Source organism: Chiroxiphia lanceolata, chromosome 11, assembly GCF_009829145.1.
Source record: "Chiroxiphia lanceolata isolate bChiLan1 chromosome 11, bChiLan1.pri, whole genome shotgun sequence".
In the NCBI taxonomy this organism is placed as follows: domain Eukaryota; kingdom Metazoa; phylum Chordata; class Aves; order Passeriformes; family Pipridae; genus Chiroxiphia; species Chiroxiphia lanceolata.
Window position 1 is genome coordinate 9,166,248 of NC_045647.1, and position 20,319 is coordinate 9,186,566.

General features: G+C 35.2%; 1 protein-coding gene across 1 annotated transcript in view; it reads left to right on the forward strand.

The window, feature by feature from the left end:
* CFAP20DC (CFAP20 domain containing) overlaps positions 1–19,793 on the forward strand; it is a 71,265-nt gene extending 51,472 nt beyond the window's left edge. Inside the window, 4 exon segments of the mRNA XM_032699489.1 lie at positions 2,684–2,745; positions 15,624–15,645; positions 15,647–15,716; positions 19,556–19,793. Of these exon segments, the coding sequence (XP_032555380.1) occupies positions 2,684–2,745; positions 15,624–15,645; positions 15,647–15,716; positions 19,556–19,668 (267 nt within the window). The 3' untranslated portion in view covers positions 19,669–19,793.
* Positions 19,794–20,319: the final 526 nt, after the last annotated feature.

Below are 20,319 nucleotides of genomic sequence, written 5' to 3' on the forward strand. Positions count from 1 at the left end.
TCAGGTTATATCTTTCTGATTCTTTAAATCAGTAGTATCTATTGCTTTCTCTTATGTTTTTCAAAGATAAATAAGGAGTATTTTTGTTCCAAATTTTCATTCATTTTATACATTTTTGTCCTTTAGTGGAATCTATGGCAACAGCACCACCAGAAGGCAGCTTTCTGTGTATCTTTCATTTTGAAATACCTGTGATGTTCTGCAAGGCGGGGTAGGGTATAATCATGTTAAATAGCAAATTTATGTATCAAAGTAATATTTTATATATAAAACACTTTTTTAGCTAGGTTTTTTTTTCATCACTTACCTGTTAGTCTGATTTCCAGATTCATTAGAGTCATGTTACTGACTAATGAATCTGAGAAACCGTCATGAATGTAAAGGCACATAGATCAATCGTATTGCTAAGTTGCAGTTAGAGCAGATGTCATTAAACAACTATAAAATGGATATATTAAAACTGTATTTTTATATTCTATGGTAGTTTACCACAAACTGAATATATGCTGTCAGGAGAAAACACCAAAATGTAAGTTATTTAGCAGCTGCTGTAAACTATGACAGCCAGAAAGGAATAAAATCTCTTTGAATATTATACATTACCCAACATAGCTATCAGTTATAAATATGAAAAACTTCTATTTTAAAATGGATTTACTTTGAAGGAGAATTGTAAAACCTTGCAAAATGTGTGTGGGGTACAGTTTCAAATCAATAATATGTGTACATAAAGCTAAATATTTTAAAAGATTTTATTTGAACCATGTCTTACCTGAATGTTCCCTTAAATCTTAAGATCTATGAAGATCCACGTTAGCTTTGCAACACTATGAAAGACACAGTTCTGTCTATTGCAGAGTTTAATGTGAAGTTTATACCCACACATATACACATTATCCAAGAAAATTTGCAAAGCTTACAAACCATTTCCACTTAAATGCCTTGATTTATTCTAGAGATCCAGTAAGACCTTCCTGCCTGTCAGGGAATTGTACCATTCAGCTTCTTGGGTAGTTGTTTCCATGCTTCAGGCACCACTTCAGATATAACACAAACATTCTGGAGAAAGATCATCTATAAGGGAGTTCCCTGCTTCTCAGTCAGAAATGCAAAGGAGAAGGAAGATTCTGTGGGATAGCTCATTGATGTATCCTGGAAGCTTGTAGTGGTATGATGCTGCATTAGCAGACTCCATGTAACACTCACCACTAAGACCCATCTTTCAAATAAGGAGTACTCACAGAGAAGAAAGATTAGTTGTTCCCCAAGCAACTTCCTAAATATAAATTCGGTCACATAAGTCTTGATCTGCAAAATATTTGAAAGAGTACTTCCAGGTTCATACCTAATTTGTGGAAGGTCTTCTGGCCTCCTTTGTGAGTTTTCAGAAAAGAAAGCCACTTAACACAGAAATAGTCTGGAAGAACTGAATTCTGACAGACAAGAGGAGTGATATTTAAATCCAGTATTATTCCAACTGAGAGCTCAGTTTGACAACCCCTGGAGGGATCTGTTCACATCAAGTCAAATTGCAAAACTAAAGCAGAGTATTCTTTACTATGAAATGAGGCTAAAAATTATTTAGACAGATATTCTGGTTCATAGACTGACTAATTCACTTTCTGTCTTGTCCTCAATCTTCCACTAGCCATCATGTGGGAATTGCACTATCCACCACCAGGCAGTGAGTCATACTGGGCAGTAATTAAGATGTCATTCATCCTGAACATGTGTTTTACAACATCCCTTCCTGTTTTCTGAAACCATGAGAACATACTTGTTTTTATAATGACTTCTGTTTTTAAAAAAATTGCTTATTATTGTTTTAGCATTTCATGTACTAAATTGTACAAGTCTTGTTAATGTATGCTTATATTTTCACTCCTTTTGCACATGCTTTTGCTTCAGTGATTTGTTTAGAACTGCTTTTGAGGTGTGTGATAATGGCAGGGGGAGCACTACATAAATTCTGAGAGAAAATGTATTTATGAATTTTAGAATTGTTGAATTTTTATACCAGTTTATGAATATTGATCTTTCTTGCAAATAACTGGTTTTAATGCTTTAAACCAAATGTAGTTTGAAACCTTTGGGACACATATTCACGATGGGTAGGTAAGATTTGAAGAATGTGGAACATTAGCATCTTTTGTATGAATATTCATACTGTTGGCTTAATCCAGGTTTCAGAGGTGCAGTGGCATCAAGAATCATGTGTGCTTCAGCAAACTTCAGTTGGGACTGCTAAGCTTACTGTTAATGGTGCTTCTGAGGAGAGAGGAACCTGCCAGCCCTCTTAGCACTGGCTCTGTATTTTCTCCAGAGTGGTTGGTGCTGCACAGGTCCTACTAAGAGTTCCTGCACCATGCTTCCTATACACGTTCAGTCTGACAGGACTTTGCCACCCTCCATCTCTGAAGTTTCCTGTCTCTGTCCCAACACTCTCACAGGCAGTAGAGAAGTGACTGTGTGGTCAACTCCCTTAATTCATATGTATTTCCACCCAAACAAGAATGATCTGTTCAGTTATACTTTTGCACAGTTAGAATCTGAGTATCAGTTTTTAATTTCACAGATAAGAAAAGAGACCGTAAAATTCTAATATCAGAAGCTATAAATGCATATGCTCATACAAGATCTCTTACATACCACTAAACATTCTATTATTTTTTGTTTTCCATAGCCTGTCAGTCAGGAGCATCACTATCAGAGAGAAATGAGCCCACTTTCTCATTCCAACCCACGGTAAGATTCCATTTATAGCCAAGCAGTAAGGATTCAGTTAGAGTGTTCTGAATATTAAATGTGACATTCTTTGATTTAATCTTCAGTCTCTTTTCAGTTGCAACTTCCTCTCAGAGGGCTTTATTGCTCGTTTTAGTCATTGTCTGCAGGATGTCTGCGCTGTCCGGGAACGCAGAACTGAATTCTGCGTGTTTTGGATGTACCACTGTGTATTTAAAGTATCTGACACAGGCCTTGCTCCTGCATCTGCTTTGATGCGTGATTCAGCAAATCGTCCTCATCTGACGTGCATGCACTCTCATCCATTTCTTTCTCTCTCTCTCCCTTTCTGCTTTGAAGGTTTAGAACTAGAGTTCTGTGTGTGAATGTAGGTATCAGAGAATCCATTTGTTCCAAAAGATTTTAATGTTATTTATTGAGAGAGGTTTTTTTCAATAAATCGCCCACTCAGGAGAGGGTGTAACAACACTGTGGGATAGTTCAAAGGATAGTCTACAGTGTATTTTGTCTGTCAGGTTTTTAGATTGATCTGTTTTGTTTGGAATCAGCAACGAAATCCCTGTAACTTTAATGTAAGGTGAGATGAAGACAAGGGAAGAAGGTGTCTAGGGGGAATTAATCAAATTGAGACTATTGAGACAATCAAGGTTAATTGACCAGTTTCAGAACTGCCCTATACCTGTGAAACCCTAACATCACTTTGTCAATTTTTTAACTGCCTGAGCAAGAGGGGTACTTATTTTAAATAGCAGTCCTATTTCACTTTCACTTGGTGTCATTAATGTGGATTTTGTTTGTCCAGGTTTTAACTGGGCAATGTGTGTGGTTTTGGAGGGGTAGGAGGAGAGGACATTTCAGGTACAACTTCTTTATGTTTTATCAACAATCTGAGATGTTTTATGATAGCACACTGCCAGGCAGTTGTGCTGGATATTATGTTTTGTCCTCACACAGATGTTTTCAGCCACTTGTCTCACTTGCCATCCATATTTTTATGGATTCAGAATCTTCTGGTTAGATTTTATGATGTGAACACTATGAAACTTTCTGTGCAAGTTCACCCAGATGCATCAAGTTTTGCAATACACAGCCAAATGTGTCCTATTGCACAAAATAGATTACTGGAGTTAAAGTATAATCCTGGATTCCTGTTCCCTTTCACATGTAAATGAAAGTGCTTATGTTGGTCTAGAAAACCTCTCTGCCTTGGGAGATGGCTCTCAAAGGAACCATCTCCTTATGAATTGTTGAATGGATGAAGTGGACAGAGACACCTGACTGTAGTTCACAGAGTACAACAGCAGGTACCTTGAGACTGCAACTTGGACTCTTTATTCCAAAATCAATTTCATAGTTCTGGTGGCATTAGAATTGTCTATATCTTAGTGCAAGCTACATTGTTAGTCTTCTTTTTACCCATACATTGGTTGAGTCAGGTTTCATTAAGTTATTTTTATGCATGTGCTAAAGCAATTTGGTACTCAATACATTTTATATACTGAAAAACAGAATAAACACCATTATCTGTACAAATAAAGTGTTTCATCATATTAAGTTAACATGATCAACAATGAAAACTTGTATTTCCATATAGTAAAATTTAAAACAAAATAGTATAAATTACAACTTAGTTCATATGCTGTTTCAATCCAGTACACAGAGTAGACTTAAATTTCTTTAGAAATCATTTTCAGGAAATGCAGGTGAAGTATTCGTAAAATACCTGACTTACAAGTGCCTCATAAATTCAGTAGCCCTTGTGAACTGCCAGAAAAGCATTATTGGGCTGTAAATATGGAAGATGACAAAATTATGAGGTCAGTTTGCATCGTGATATAAAAACTGGAGATGATGTGACTTGAATACCATTATTCATATCGTTACCTTTCTTTTATAGTGGAAAACTCTGTAATGTTTTTCACAGAGGATGTGTACCTAAATGAGAGGGAGATAAAATTAATGGTAATTCTATAACTTAGTTCCTAAACTGGTTTTAAAGCCAATTTTAACAAGTGTTATGAGCAACTAGGAAACGTCTAAAACTTTGTAAGCCTGCTATAGTTATGTAGGGAAAACACAGACTATTTGAAAAATTGATACATCCTTTTTAGATGTGTGGGTGTAAATGCCATGGCAAGAAGACAGTTACGTGGTGCATTTACTGAATCAACAAATTGTTGTAAAGAGCAATAAAGAGTTTGACAGGTCTCCAGTAACTTTAAAAAGTGTAGTAGTGATATTTTCTGGGAAATGAAAAGAGACCAGTCTGGAAGCTATTGTCCAGTAAATGTAGGTTCTGTCCTTAATGAGATAAAAGAACAAGCCAGGAAAGAAAGCTCCTGTGAAGATAATGGAAATTCAGTCAATAAAAAGACACAGCTCGACTCATTGTCCCTTGGTTTTGCTGGGTAAGGTCATAAGTCTGCCAAGGATATTGCTGCTGCAATACAAATCACCTCCACATCGTGCTGCTCTGCAAGGCAGAGAACCAGTTAATGAAAGGAGACAGGCGAGTACAGAGGCTACAGAGCCAGAAGAGCGAGAGGATGTGCAGTGTTCAAGCCTTGGCCGTGCACTTCCCACTGACTGATGCGCTGTGTGGTCCTGGAAGAACTTCAGAATTGCTTTCTTCTCTCCAAATAGGAAGCTGTAACTATCTCTGTTACTTCTTCCTCCAGTGCAGGGACTGGGAACCTGCATTTGTTACAATTGCTGTGTAACCTGCACCTACTTAGTAAGCATCCAAAATATTTGTATGTCATAGAAGGCTTGGAAGTTTCATTAAAGGAAATGCTGAAAGACAGTGAATAATCTAGAGGAATTTCAGCCATACTGAACTGTGAAAAGCAGAGCTACTGTCTGAAAAAGATTGCTCGAACCTAATTTATTAATAGATTTTTAGAAACTTCTGTAGATGCTCTCCAGAAAATTTATTTCTGATAAAAGCTGATTTTTCTGTCTTGGAGAAAGGGTGGTTTTTAATGAGTTGAAACCTATCTTTATAAGCACTGCCTCACTAGATCCTCTCTTGGCATCCTACTCAACTCTTCCCAAACTATCAAATAAAATTTGTTCCTTTGGAGTTCAAAGTTGTTCCCCAGAAACTGCACTAAAGTAGAGCCCAAATATTTCAGCATTTCATTGGGTGTCCTTTCACAAGAAACATATTTTACTTAAGTAATTTCATACAAAATGTGAATGGCCAAATTTTCAGTTCAGTTTTACCCAGATGTTTAACTCTGCATGTTGAGAAAAGTTGTATTCCCACAGTGAATTGTGAGCACAGAGATTGATGATAGTAAATGTCTACCTTATTGTAATCTAGATTTGTTGCATTAGACCAATTGGGATGTCATCATTATTCTTTCCTCTACAATTAAAAAAAAAACAAAAAAACTGAAGAACAGCAACAACAAAACCCACCCAAAGAAAAGCAAATAACATTTTCTTTCCTTTTTTGGCAAATGTTATGTATTTGAGATTTGTAATCACAAAAGAAATATTTCATTGATGTGGAGAGTGATGTGTTGGAGGAGGACAATAACTATAAACTTTTCAGAACAAGTTTTTGGTTTTACCTTAAGGAAAAAAAAAAGGCAGAACCCAAATCCTTAATTGTAACTTTATCAAACAATGGGTTTTTCTTATTTTTGCAATGATACGCTTGCACAGTAATTCAGATAATGAATAATGGAATTAATTAACATGTTCTTTTAACTAAATACATTTTTAAATTCTTTTCAAACTTGATTATTGGTAAAATATAGATTTATTAGTTATAAATATAAATTATATATACATGTAATAAACACCTCTTCCTGTGTGTAACTCTGACCACTCTATTGATCTCAGGAAGCAAATTATTTCTTTTTCTTTGGAAGTTTCTGTTAGAGAAGTCTTTTTTCAGAACCTGTTGTTGCCATATATATTGCCATTATCATGGCACCTGAAATTTGCATGGTGTGCATCATACCAGCAATTCCTGCACAAAAACACATTTACTGTAAACTCTCAAATTTAAAAGTATGCTCAGCTTAGAGAGTACCATTCAAGTATTCTCATCCATCCCAGATGAAAACTAAACATTCCAATAGCTGGTGCATATGTTATTATACCATTGAGAGATTCTATAAGATTAAACTCACTTACAAAATGGTGCAATAAAAGAAGGATTGTAGCTATAACATTGATTTGCACTGCACCAGAACCTTTCCAATGTGCATGCTCTGAAATTTAGACACCAAAGGTCTTTGTCTCCTGTATTTCCAAGCAAAGGTTTGAATAGCAGAATAACTTAGTTAAGAAGCACATTTAAAAATTGAGTTTTGGAAACAAAGAAGCATGTTTATTTTTATGATTCATTACAAGATCAAGGCCATACAACCCCATTACTTTTGCAAAACAGACAATATTACATTATGAAGTATTATAAAATTACACAGCAGTTGTCAAAATAAGTGAACAAGAACAATGTATCACAAAATGTACTTTGGTTTTTATTTTACTTGTTCAGTTACTTACCCACAAAATAGAGTAATTTGCAATAGATCTTCCAGTCGTTAATCTGAATTAGCAAAGTTCTGCTGCATTTGTCAGGCTATAATGTGTATGAAAAAGAACATGACAAAAGAAGCAAATGGCACAGGAACCACCTAATTGAACAGGTTACATTTTTTAATCATGATGGTAAAGAGCTTAGCTGCAGAAAGGTTGTTGAGAACCAAGTGGCTAACACATAAAAGCTTGTTAAAATAATCCAAAAATGGCTTTCCCTTGTATGGGAATCTGAGAACATGGAAATGTGACAGTATACACACTAAGGGTTTCAATATAAAACATGGCAAATACTTTCAAACATGCTGTAATATCTTGTTATATCTGTTATTTCTGTGTTAAGATAAAGTAGTTTATTTCTTTTTTTTTTTTTTTGTAGCTTCAGGACTAACTGAGAATAACTTTTATTGGTTCCCCACTTTTTCTGGATATTCCTGGGCCATTCAAACAAAGCTGTCTGCCCTTGCTTATACACAGAGATGGAGAATATGGAGTAAAAGATTTTACAAGCCTCTCAGATATCTTAGATTGAAAGGAAGAAATAGGTGTTATCTCATAAGAAGTCTGGGATTCCCTGTTCCCAGACTGTTGCAATCTCTCCTTCAGTACTCAGTTGGAAGTATATATTCTTCTTTTCTTCTTCTGAATTGGAAGCTCATTTAAATACAGACAAATCAGACTCCTTGACAACATTTTCTTACAGAGAAAAACTATCTGGGTTTCCAAGGGCATGGGAACCCAGACCTCCCTTCCCTGCTATTCCAGTATCATTTGTGCAAGACTGACAAAACTCGATGTTTTTGGAGAATTCAACTGAGGTAGCATAGTGCTTACTTTGTGCTGATGATTAAGTTTCTGATTTTGTGCTGTACCATTCATTGCATTAATATACAAAAAAGTCTGAGTTTTCTTGCAAACTTTTCTTTTTTCTACTTTTCTGAAAAAGAGTAATTTTTCCACAGTAAAAGAATTCAATAGCATCACCTTTAACAAGTTTGATAATATTGAAGTTAGTGCTCTGCTGAGTCATGTCTCTCCATTGAGTTTTAAAAACCCTGTGCCTCCTTATCGTCCATTAAAAGTTGATGGGCTGCAGTCAACATCCAGGATGCACAGAACAATAGGATGCTCTTGGTGGCTGGCTATGAAAAAAGATTTGTTAGGTACTAGATTCAGGTGCTTCCTGAACTGGTGAAACATTTAAATATAGTTTTAAAAATTAATGGTTTATTTAATTGTTAAAAATATGTAAAAAAGGAAGTACATCCTACCCAACGGACACTTCACTGAATGTGAAAATCCATTTGATTCACTGATCAATGAGTATCTAATGTAGTTACTAGAATCTACTTGCTGAGATTAGGTTAATATGAAGGAATTTTAACACAACTTTGCAAATTCATTACTTCCAATTTATACAGCTGATCTTCTGATAAATGAATCAAAACTAGCAAGGAAGAAAGAGCTAGTATTTTACTTAAATTAGATGTTAAAACACTGGTTTTCTCTGCTAGTCCCATTTATATTGCTAGTGAATATGGAGACTATAATCTAGCCAGGAAGCTAACATGGTGGTGAACTAGAGATTCAGTCTTTAAGTAAATCAAATGTTCCTTCTATTTAACAGAAGCTGTGATAGATATTTCATGTATTTAACTACAAAACATTGACCAAATGGCACAATATATTAATTACTAAGATGTTAAACCTCTAGATTCAGGTAATCCATATTTTTAGACTGATGTAGATGACTGTATATGTTTTTGCTAACCTACACAAATTTATCATTTCAACTTTGAAAATGAAAGAAGAACTGGAAAGCGTTAACAGGTCAGATTTTCAGCTCATACTAGTTGCATGATTACACTGTACACACTTGCAGTGGCACCTTACACTATCTAAATATCTTGTTTAATAAGTAGCATTCACATCTCCTTTGTTATCTTTGAATCTAATCTAGCACCATTAAGTGCTAGAACCCATAGTTCATTAACAGATTTAAGACTTTAAGAGAGATTCAAGTGTTTCCTGCACAATTGCACTTGTACTTTTTGTGATCTTGTGTTAAGTTACTAATTCATTGACAGTTAAATGGTTTTATTTTTAAGGAGATCTCTGCCTCCATTGGAGGTACAATGTTGGCAGGCTGGACTTGCTGAAGTGGTTTGGAGGAAGGGAAAAGGCATTCTCTAAATATGCTTGTGATTTTCTAAATCTTAGTGCTAGGAAAAAAAAGAAAGTTCCAGTAAGGCATACAGTAAATGAAGATATTATGTATTAGGGATGGAATGAATCTGTCACTTTGATGGATTGTGAGGCAAAGAACAGATTAACAGATTACTCATAGTCAGAATGCAGCTCACTGTGAAAAATGTGCAGGAAATGATAAGTGTTGGTTTGTACTGATTTAATGATATTTTGAAACTACAGTAGCACTCCAGGAAATAATACAATGTAGCTCATAGCTTGCTTTTTTAAAAATTTTTAATGTATTGCCAGATTGCCCTTACATACTTTCTAAACTCGACCTTTCAAATCATGGAAAGTCATATGAACAGATAAATTTATGTTCTTTTTCAACATTTTTATTAAAATGTGCATTCAAAAATCCTTGATTTGTATGTAAAAGTATACCTTGTATTCTTTTGGTAGTGTATCTTCTCCTGCTGTGCACTCACTCAGTTTTTCATTTAAAAGATGCTGGTTTTCCCACCTGGAACTGAGTAGCACTGAACACTTATTGATGTATAAATTAATAATGAATTTTTATTGGCTTATGGCATTTTTATGTAAAAACTTTATGAATCTGCAAGAATTTGAATTGTTTAAAGCATTTTAGATACAATAATAGAGAATTTAAGTCTCAGGTGACTTCGTAATTATTAAAGACATAGTTGCAGGACCTGAAATTTAGTTTCAACATATCTTCAAATAATATTATTGCATTTTGTACATAACTCAAACAAATCTCATTATTAATAGCCTACATAAGTCCTTCCTTCACTACTGAAGCTATTATTGAAGAGTTTATTTCTATTAAAAAGTAAACCCAAAGCTTCCATTATGCATACATCATTAATATTTTTCAAAGCAGAACCCAAATAAATAGGTGTATGTAGGTAATCTGCCTTAAGTTAATAAAGTTACACATGTACATGAAGCTCAGCAGATATGTAAATAACTAAAAATCCAGACCTGTTAATCTAGAGGAGCCTAACAAGAAACTCATGCTCCAAAAAAGACATATCAAGAAACAGCTGAGGGGTCTTACAAAGCTGGGTGACTTATTAATTTATCTAAGAACTGAGATAGTCTTTACTAAGCTTTCTTAAATAGATACAATTAAAAATACAAACAAGCAAAAATTAAGTCTTCACCTTAGCTGAACTGAATATTTAGGCTATTCTGAACCATACTTTTGATATGAGCTGGTAGTTTGCATTCAGTGCATCATAGTAAGATACCACTTACTTTGAGCATTTGCAGCAGAATTTGCTTCATGTGATATTAAATACTACTAATACAAACAGAAGCATGTTCTGAGATTTAGGTTGATAGCTGCACAAGATGTTAAGAATTGGTCCTTTTTTTCCTTAAAGTGTTTTTACACTCCTGATTCATACATTGGCATTCTCTGGCCCTTCACAGAATTAGTGAAATAATCCACTTGAAAAAAAGTAGTTCAGCAAATGTGCTCCTCTTCCTACCACTCAGGCACAAGTTAGTTCTCCTCCCATGTTCATAAAGATTTACTGAGTAGTTTATGCACTTAAATACCATCTTTTGTGTTTTTAGTGATTGCACACTTCAGCTACTTAATAGTCTGACAATTTGATGTCTTTGTAATGATACAAACGTGTTTTTTCATTTCCTGTGTTGAGGTATGGTAGCCCTGGCCTTGCACTTTTTAAGTATGGTACAAGGCTGAACAAATTCCTTTTAATTTCTATATAGATTGTTGGATGAAACCATACTAAAACTTTGAAGCATTTTGATTTTGTTAATAACATGGATTAAATGATCCCATTGATTTAAGTAATATAAATTAAATGTGATCCAAAAGAAATGCAGTAAAGTATGCTATCTCAGTTCACAGCAATGTTAAAAATCTTTATACTAAGTGATTTGGCATTTTCTCAGTCTCCCAGTCTGCAAAATTATCTGTAAAAACACAAACTATCAAAGGTGTTCATTAAGATTTAAACGAAAACATTCTAATTCTAAAGATTTTTGTTGGTGGTGATAATTTTGATACATTGCCATTGATAAGTGCTACTTAATAAAGCATCACTAATTTTCTCCACGGATTTTGCTGATGGACGCTGTTTTTCTGCGAAATTTAACATACTACCATAAAGCTTCATAAAACTGAAAACCATGTTCATAAGCCCAAAAGATTCTTTTGCTTTCCATCACAGTTCGGCTGTCATGTGATATTTCAATGTATTATTATCCGAAAATATTTTTAAAGAATTTTTAAGTAATTTTTAAAAGAAAACACGATTATATAAAAATGTATTGCATTTTGGTGTGGAGAATATTTTGCAGAATAATGAAGAATTTCAGTGCAAGCATTGAAGGTACATGATATTGTGAGTGTGTGTGGAATTTATTCTGAGTCTTCCTACAATTCAGCTCACAATGTCAAAAGACAATATTTGGCATTCCACACTGTTATCAGGAAAGCTCTAGATAGTTTATTGCACGTTGTATTGATTACAGCTGGAGGCATTGATAGCATAAATAGAGTGTCTTTAATTAGTCAGAATGTGTGATTAACATTTCTGTTTTAAGGAGATAAACTAGCTTCTTCAATAAGTTCTCCGAAAAGTATATTCTTTTTCAATCAGAATAAACCCACAATAAATGCAAACAGAGGCCACAGTCTGTGTTCTCAGAATAATGCCAGTTGTCTCCAGGCTGGGCCTTGACCTTTAGTCAAGGTTTAACAAATTTTTCAAGATGTTTTATTAAAACTAACTCAGACCCTCTGTCTCACAGATACACACACAAACATACTTTAGTTGCTTCCTAAAAGCAACTGCAGATTTCGTTGTGGAAAAATCTGTTGTGCTTGCTAGACTCCAGCATCTGTCAGAATCACACTGCAAACTCGCTCATTCCCTACTGCAGTTTGGCTAAGAAGATTTCAGCACAGATGAGATTTTTTTAAAAATTTCAAGATTTTAGGAAAGGTTAATTTAGACATTGCTAGCTAACTTGTGGAAGGGATAAACCATTTTTAACATATATTGTGTAAAATGTTTTAACCTTAAAAGTAATATTAAGTCAACAGTGAAACCCTAATACAGTAATGTTTTGATTACTTTTTTTGGTGAGTGAGGCTTGAATGATAAAACTATTTGTTTTTCTTGGACACCGAGAGAAAAAAACATGATCTGAATCTAGGCTGCCTCAATAGGAAATACTGCACTTGCCAATTCATCTCTGTTGCCTCTATCATATATAAAAACTCCTTTGCCTCACTTTAGAACATCAAAATCCCTGTATCTTGCCCTTGGACCTCCTAGAGAGAATAGTCATTCATCTCCTAAACCAGATGCATCAAAATAAATACAAAGATGAAACTGAACAACTCCTTTACACAAGAAATCACTCCAATAAATGAAGACAAAATCAAAGGTAAAATCACCCAGCTACTCACAAATCATCCCCTCTCTGATTTCCCAGACTTGATATTTCAGGCAGATCTTCCAGAGATGAGACTTTAAACTAAAATTCATCAATTTCCTGAATAATCAGAACTATTAATTTAGCAGAAATACTGGTTTGACGATACATTATTACCTCACTCCCTCAATGCTCTCTAAATGAATTGCCTCTGTCTTTTCCATTGCAAGTAATTGCCTTATTATCTTTATTTCCCTCTTACTAGCATCATCTCTGGTTTACAGGCATGGACTATTTTCTTTAGAAATTCTGTGATACATGTTTTATATGAAAAACACGTATCTTTAAACTCTTCTGTTTTGTGCCAGACCTGTAGAACTGCATACGTACTCTAAAATTTCTTTACTCTTGTAGTTCTATTTGTTGGTCAGACTGAGATAATTCTCTTTAGAGGCAAGCACTGTCTTTCCTCCATCCTTGCACCACTTCATGTTTCAGTGCAATTGTAGAGAATCAGGTACGTGGTGATGCTTTGTGCTCTCAGACCACATCCTATGAGCGTGGTCAGATTCCAGTGTTAGGCTTGTGCTGGCTGATTCTGAGGCAGATCAAACCACACATGCAAGTGACAGAAATGGAAAATACATTCTTCCGTGCCGCTGGATGTCAGCGTGCATTTAGCTGTTATTCCTAAAAACTTCTGAAGCTTTGGTGTAAACAAAGCCTTTGGCTGTATTCAGGGAATGCAGATATGGTGCACTGACAGAGAGCTAATAATGAGAAATCTAGGCAAGCATATTGCTGTGTGCATTAGTTGTACCAGGTCTCACTGGCATTAGCTGAACAGCAGAAGAGGAGAAGGATTGGTTGTGAAGTTGGCCATATATGTGAAAATAATATGATGGTGTAAAAAAATTTTGACGTATGTTTTTTACATTTTGAAATGATGGAAAATTCAATATCTCCTCCTTTAAATCTGCTATACTACTTGCTGGATTTCTACACCAGCAGTTCTGTTTCCTGAGGCGGAAAATTAGTTTTTTCCGTTTTGACTGCAAACAGATAGGTGGTTGTCCCCTGATTCACCCCAGATTATGTGTACATGCCAACAGGAGATGATGTGGAATCAATAACATGTCCAGAAGTAGCAGAAAAACTAACCAAAAAAAAAAAAGCAGTTGGCATATTTTAGCAATTACACCACATGACTGAGCCTTGCCAGAATTCTCTGACAGAAGCAACACGTACATGAGACCGTGACAGCTTTTCAGAAAGCAAAAGTGCATTACCTTTTTCCTTGGTGTTGGACAATTGAGTTGAGACAATTACAGTCTGGCAGTGCTAAGAAAGCTGCCAAGCTTTGGAAAAATTCATCCCCTTTAGACAAAGCCATGGATGTTGAAGTTCCCTCTTCAGCTCTGGCTAATCTCCCCAGCCTCTGGCACAAGTTCATATGTGTAATGTTTTTGTGCCAGTTGTTGGAACAGCCATGGCCAGACATAAGTTGAATCAACCCCCAGACAAGTTTAATTTACTCTTTAGAGCTGCAGTGCTCCCATAAGCATGAAGCAAACATACAGGAATTTATCCCCTTCCATTCTTCTTGCCTTGCAGTGAAATAGGTTGGTCAAAAAGGGTGGATCTGGTTCTATCAAAATTAGATGATTCACTGAGGTCCCTTGAATTCTGTGTTCAAGTGTTGACTTGCAGTATTTAGTCTAGTTAATGATTATATGGAAGCCTTAATGTGTTACAGATCTTTGCTGCTGAAGAGGAGAGACAAGGAGGAAACATCAACTATGCAGAGTGTGCAGAGATTAGCTTCATATGTGAGAAGAATTGCAAAACATGGCCACCTGCAAAAGGAATGTCTTAAATTGTGACTTAGATGTGTCCTTCCAGGGCACTCTTTCTCTGATTGATAGCATAATATGAGTGGCTTTGTCACTGAACTGCACTTCAGTTTGCAATAAAAAACAGACAACAATAACAATAAAAAAAACTGTTCTGTTTTCCTTTCTCTGAGCTATAACAGTCAAAGACAGTGTTCCCTAAAGTGATGTATGTGAAATGACCATTGAACTTTGCATGAATGTATGATAACATGAAAATCATTTTTAAAAGCTATCACAGTAGTTTTCCTTGAGAGACAAAAATTGTCCATTAAGTTGAATAGGTGAAGAAGGTACTCTCTTCTCTATGACAAAGGTCCCATCAACATTTTTTTCTTTACAGAAGTGAAATAGATATGTGACAGCTGCGATGAATCATGTTATACTCTATAACAAATTTTTATGTATAACATACATTTTGTAGCAATAAGAAATTGTTATAAAGAATTATTTATAATGTGTTTACCTAACAATGCTTTTTCCCATATCAATCCCATGTTTCCTCTTTAGAAAACTGTTAGTGGCATCCATTTCATGTCTAAGCTCAGCTCTAACTCACCAACCATCCAGACAGGGAATGATGCACCACTTACTGTGTTACCCTGTTACACGGTCTTAATATTTAATAATTGTATTAAATGTAAAGTTTATTTTTTAATAATAAAATCTAGCTTGATTTTGTTTCAGCACTCTTGACAACGTGTGATTTACTTTCCATATTTTTTAATAATCAAAAAAAATAGAACAATTAGAAACATAAACTGTGCTTTTATGAATGATATTTTGCTTTGTATTTTTCAGGGACTGGTCGAATGTGTTCAGTCCCCCCCATCATTCCTGGAAGCCAACAACTGGAAGACCACACTAAATCTTCAATAAAACAGAATATTCAAGGTAGGAATTTATAAAGAAAATGAGAAGAACTTGGATAGAAAAACATTTCTAAATATTTTTTCTGCGATGCCGGGGCCGCCTTTTCATAGTTTTCTATAGCTTTTGGTTTCAAGTTCTGTTATTTATTATGCTCAGCTCAAACTAACAGTTTTCCATGCAGTATTATTTGCCTCTGCTAGAATAACATACAGTTGCAGTTTCCTAATGTTCTGGCACGGCACACATTAACTCATAAAAAATGCATCTTATTTGTTTAAAATAAGGAATTTATGCTAATGGAGGTGGCAAACCTACATAAGAAAGAACACAAAGACTAAACATTCTTATTCAGAAGCACAATTATACTTGCATAAGAGACACTTCTCTTATGAAGAAAAATTTCAAATTTACCCTTAAATGAAATCTTAGGGTAATTTCCTGAGGACTGTTGTCACCAGTGTTAGAGGCTTTTGTTTGTTAATGGTGTTTGCTCAGAGAATGGCAAAGAACTTAACTGAAACTGGAAAGTCAACAACAGAATAAAGACAATACCTTGTTTTCTTCAAATGCCCTTTTTTCTTATTAGCTATCTTAGGAAAAGGGGTAGAGTTATCATCACAGAGTCACCATATAAATGGTTTGGGCTGAAAGGGACCTCAAAGACCATCCAGTTCCAACCCCCCTGCCATGGACAGGGACACCTTCTACTAGACCAGGCTGCTCAAAGTCCCATCCAACCTGGCCTTGAACACTTCCAGGATAGACATCTACATTTTTCTTCAAGTCTCAGGAATTCGTCGTGAACTCTCATAAATCTGCCCCATGTGTTTTGGCTGCCTGAGGGGTAAAGATGTCTCAGTGCTTTACTGTCAAAAATAAATTATGCCCCTCAAATTGGGAATATTTTCATATACGTATATTTGTAATTGTTTATGACAGCAAAATAGAATTTTGCTGTCAGGAAGGGACCTTGCTTTGAAGAATCAAGTACTATGTTGTGTTAAGGGTCCTAAATAAGCCGAAGAGAACTGGACAGTAATCCTTGAGTTAAAGGCACATTGGATAAAAGTTTCTGATAGGCCCTGGAGAGCTTTTTTATGTTAGTATTGTGAAATCCAAGGCTTGCTGCAGTAAAGCTATAATTTTTGTAAATTTTAAAAATTGTGTTATTATCTTTAAAAAGCTTTAAAAAAGAAGTCTAATTGGGAATTTGTATTTCTCCTGTTGTTCACACTAGGATTTTCAAACTGTTTTGTGAATTGTTCCTAAACTATTTTCCTTTAAGCTGAAATATTTTACGTCATGTGATTGCACAGTTGGAGAACAGAAAATGTCTATATAACATAGCTTTTTATTTAGGCTTTTATTTTTGTGCCTTTATTCGGTCAAATTCTGACTCATGTGTGTATGATTTTTGTAATTTTGAAAACTTCATACAGAAACTTTTCTATCTGATAATAATAACATAATAATAATAACCACGCAGTTATTTATACATTCATTTCAGAGTTCAGAAAAAGCTGCCACATGCCTGCCCTGTTCTTTGTTATCTGGGTTTAGACATCTTGATCAAGCCTTTCTCCAGAAAAACAGTAGCTCCCCTGATTTTAGTGGGACAGCATTTCATTTAATATGACAGGTATTTGCTGGGACTACTTACCTTCAGCCTTCTTTCAGCTCAGAACAAAAAAATACTCAACCCCCTCTAATGTATATCACAGACCTTAGTTTTCATTTAAAATCAAGGTATTTTCTCACCTAAAATACCATTTAATTTTGTAGTGATTTAGGAACAAAAGCCTTGATTCTGCTTTAACCATGATATGCAAATTAAACTGCCAAGAGATTTTCTCATGCATTCAACCCCAAACGTGTGGGTGGTAGCAGCATAAACAGCTATGGAAATTTTCTTTGAAGGCAACCTGGTTATCAATTATTGTGGCCATGGGCACTTCATTCCTACATGTGGTCAGGTTGCAAACAATGTTCCACTCGAAATCAGAAAGATTCCTTCTAACACAACCGCTACACATTACTTGGGGTTTTTAGAAGAATATAACTTGTTTTAAGTAGTACTTTTATTTAGGAAGAAGAACAGAAGTGAGGTTTTCATGTGTCTGTTCAAAATTGAATACTCCATGCTGCTGTTGGAAATTTGTTGCAACACCTAGAAATGCCTTGAAGTGCATTTGGGGGTCTTGTGAGATGCTAAAAGAAAGGAGCCTAACTTTAAAAACAAGATACGTCGAGAAAACTTTCTCTTCTTGGTCACGTGGTGGCCAATAATTCACATGCAGGGAATTATTGCTATAAAGGTATAAATCCAGCTAGTTCTGGATGCAATATAATTCTGATTTGGTATGAATTCAAGGCACAGAGGGAAAGAGGTATTCTCCTGATGAGTCTGAATAATTTCTTATTCCTAACTCAAACCAGGGAGTATATTGAGGGGCCAGTTCTAAGGTAAAGGGGGAGGGAGATTTAAGCTTAGAGGTGAAAATAGAATCATTTTGAAGAGAAGCATAGGCAGTGAAAAGCAAAATAATAAAAGGAAGAATGCAGTGAAAATAACAACGTGGTTTCCAGTGAAATTGTAATGCTGTGTGAGGGAGTGAGGCATGAACACCATTTCCTTGTGTACTGTGATATGAAGCAGAGAAAAAACATTCAGTTCTTTGCCTTCTTTCAGTGTTGCATAATTCTCCCAGGAGCTATCCAAACAAAATACCTCAGTTAACCTCATTTAACTTCCCAGGCCTGATGAAGCACCCACAGCAGGGAGGGCATCAGTTTGGCTTTACCTTCTTACCTTTGGTTACAGTAAAAGACAGGTTCTTTCGGATGGTATTTGTTCATGCTACTGAGGAAACAGAAATGAAATCTCTTCTGAAGCGATAAAGCTCACACTTTGGTATGCATCAAATGCACCAGCCTACTTTCTGGTCTCCAGATAATGTAACCTATATATTGTTGTGTGATCCTGGCTGTAAATAGACTCTGAGCATTCTGAAACTGCTGCTGTTCGCATAACAGGCCATTACTTATTATGAAGTGTTAGGGCATACAAAGCATTCAGTTGGTATTAGCAACCTGAGAATGGGATGAACATCTATGGTGAAATGCAAGATACAGATTGCATTCAGCTGTGAATTATTTACTATCAAAAAGGTATACATCATATAACTTAGATTTAGCTTATATGAAAGGCAGACAGGCTCAGAAAAGAAGCTACAATGTATAAAGCATCTGTAATAAAAGTCTGTATGGCTTTATCAGTGTGTCTTAGGCTAAAGATTCAATTTTGTTACCTGAAAACATTCTTGAACTTCATATAACTTTAGAAAACCTAGATTTAAAATTTTTATTGTCTGGAAGAATCTTATTTCCTCTCTGATATTGAAAGCTCTTTTGTACGGATTTACCTATACTGGATATTTAGATGACATATTGAATACCAGACATTCAAATTCTTTCATTCTTACAGGCCTTAAGTAAAGGCCTTGAACACTGCCTTTGTTCAAGCTAAAAAATTATTAAGAAGGTTATTGAGGAAAATATCACTTAGAAATACTTTGATCCACTATTAGTAAAGGTACTTCTGGTGAACTGCTTCATTGGACTTTGAAAAGTCCAGTCGTTGAGCGAACTCCAACTGACATCATTTCACCTCAGCTAAATACAAGTCCTCAGAAATATAATAAAAATGTGAATTGCTGTCATCTTGAAGGTGACAATTCAGAAGTCAGAAGATTATACACATTAAAGAAAAAAAAATATCTCCCATCTGACAGAAAGGTATTTCCATGATATTGTCTGAGGGAATAGGAGTGATTTATTCTTACGTTTTCCACTTCGTGCAGGTGAAGATGACTTCAATGCTGAAGAAGATGAGGAAGTTTTGACTCTTCTGTATGATCCATGCCTGTACTGTTACTTTGATCCAAATTCTGGGAAGTACTATGAATTGGCATAGTCAGAACATGAGAGGATCTCATTTTATATTCAGAGTATCTTTTAACTTCTTGCAAAACATGACTGAGTATAATTTATTACCTAACTTAAAACTTAAATTAAACAATAGTTTTGCAACCAAATTAATATATTTTGTAAACAGTGTCTTATTTTTATAGTTTTGTATGAAGTTGTAATGCAGTGGAAAATTACATAACATAAATGTTCCTTGTGTCTAGGACAGTTATTTGTTAGTCTAATTTATTTCCAATATTCACAGCTTCCATATGAAAACAAATGAAGCTGAATCAAGAAGGTTAGTGGTATTTGTCTGTAAGTTATAGTTTTACTCAAATAAAAAAAAATTAATTACTTGCTTACTGCTTACTTCATTGGTGTGAGCTATCTTATTCTGTAAGATATACAGTGTGTTGTTCATGGGCCTCCATTTCATAAGCTCACTCTCTCCTTTTAGTCATCAGAGAAAGCAGCATTTTCCTCATCTTCAAGAAATTCTCTGCTGTTGCACATTACAGTGATGGGGTGATGTCAGAGAGGGGGTGGTGCCGTGTGTACAGTGCCGAGCACTTCAGGGTCTGTGTTCACATGAAAATGAAATCATTACGTGAAATTAACAAAATACTGCACAGGTATTATATTTGTTTTATTTTTT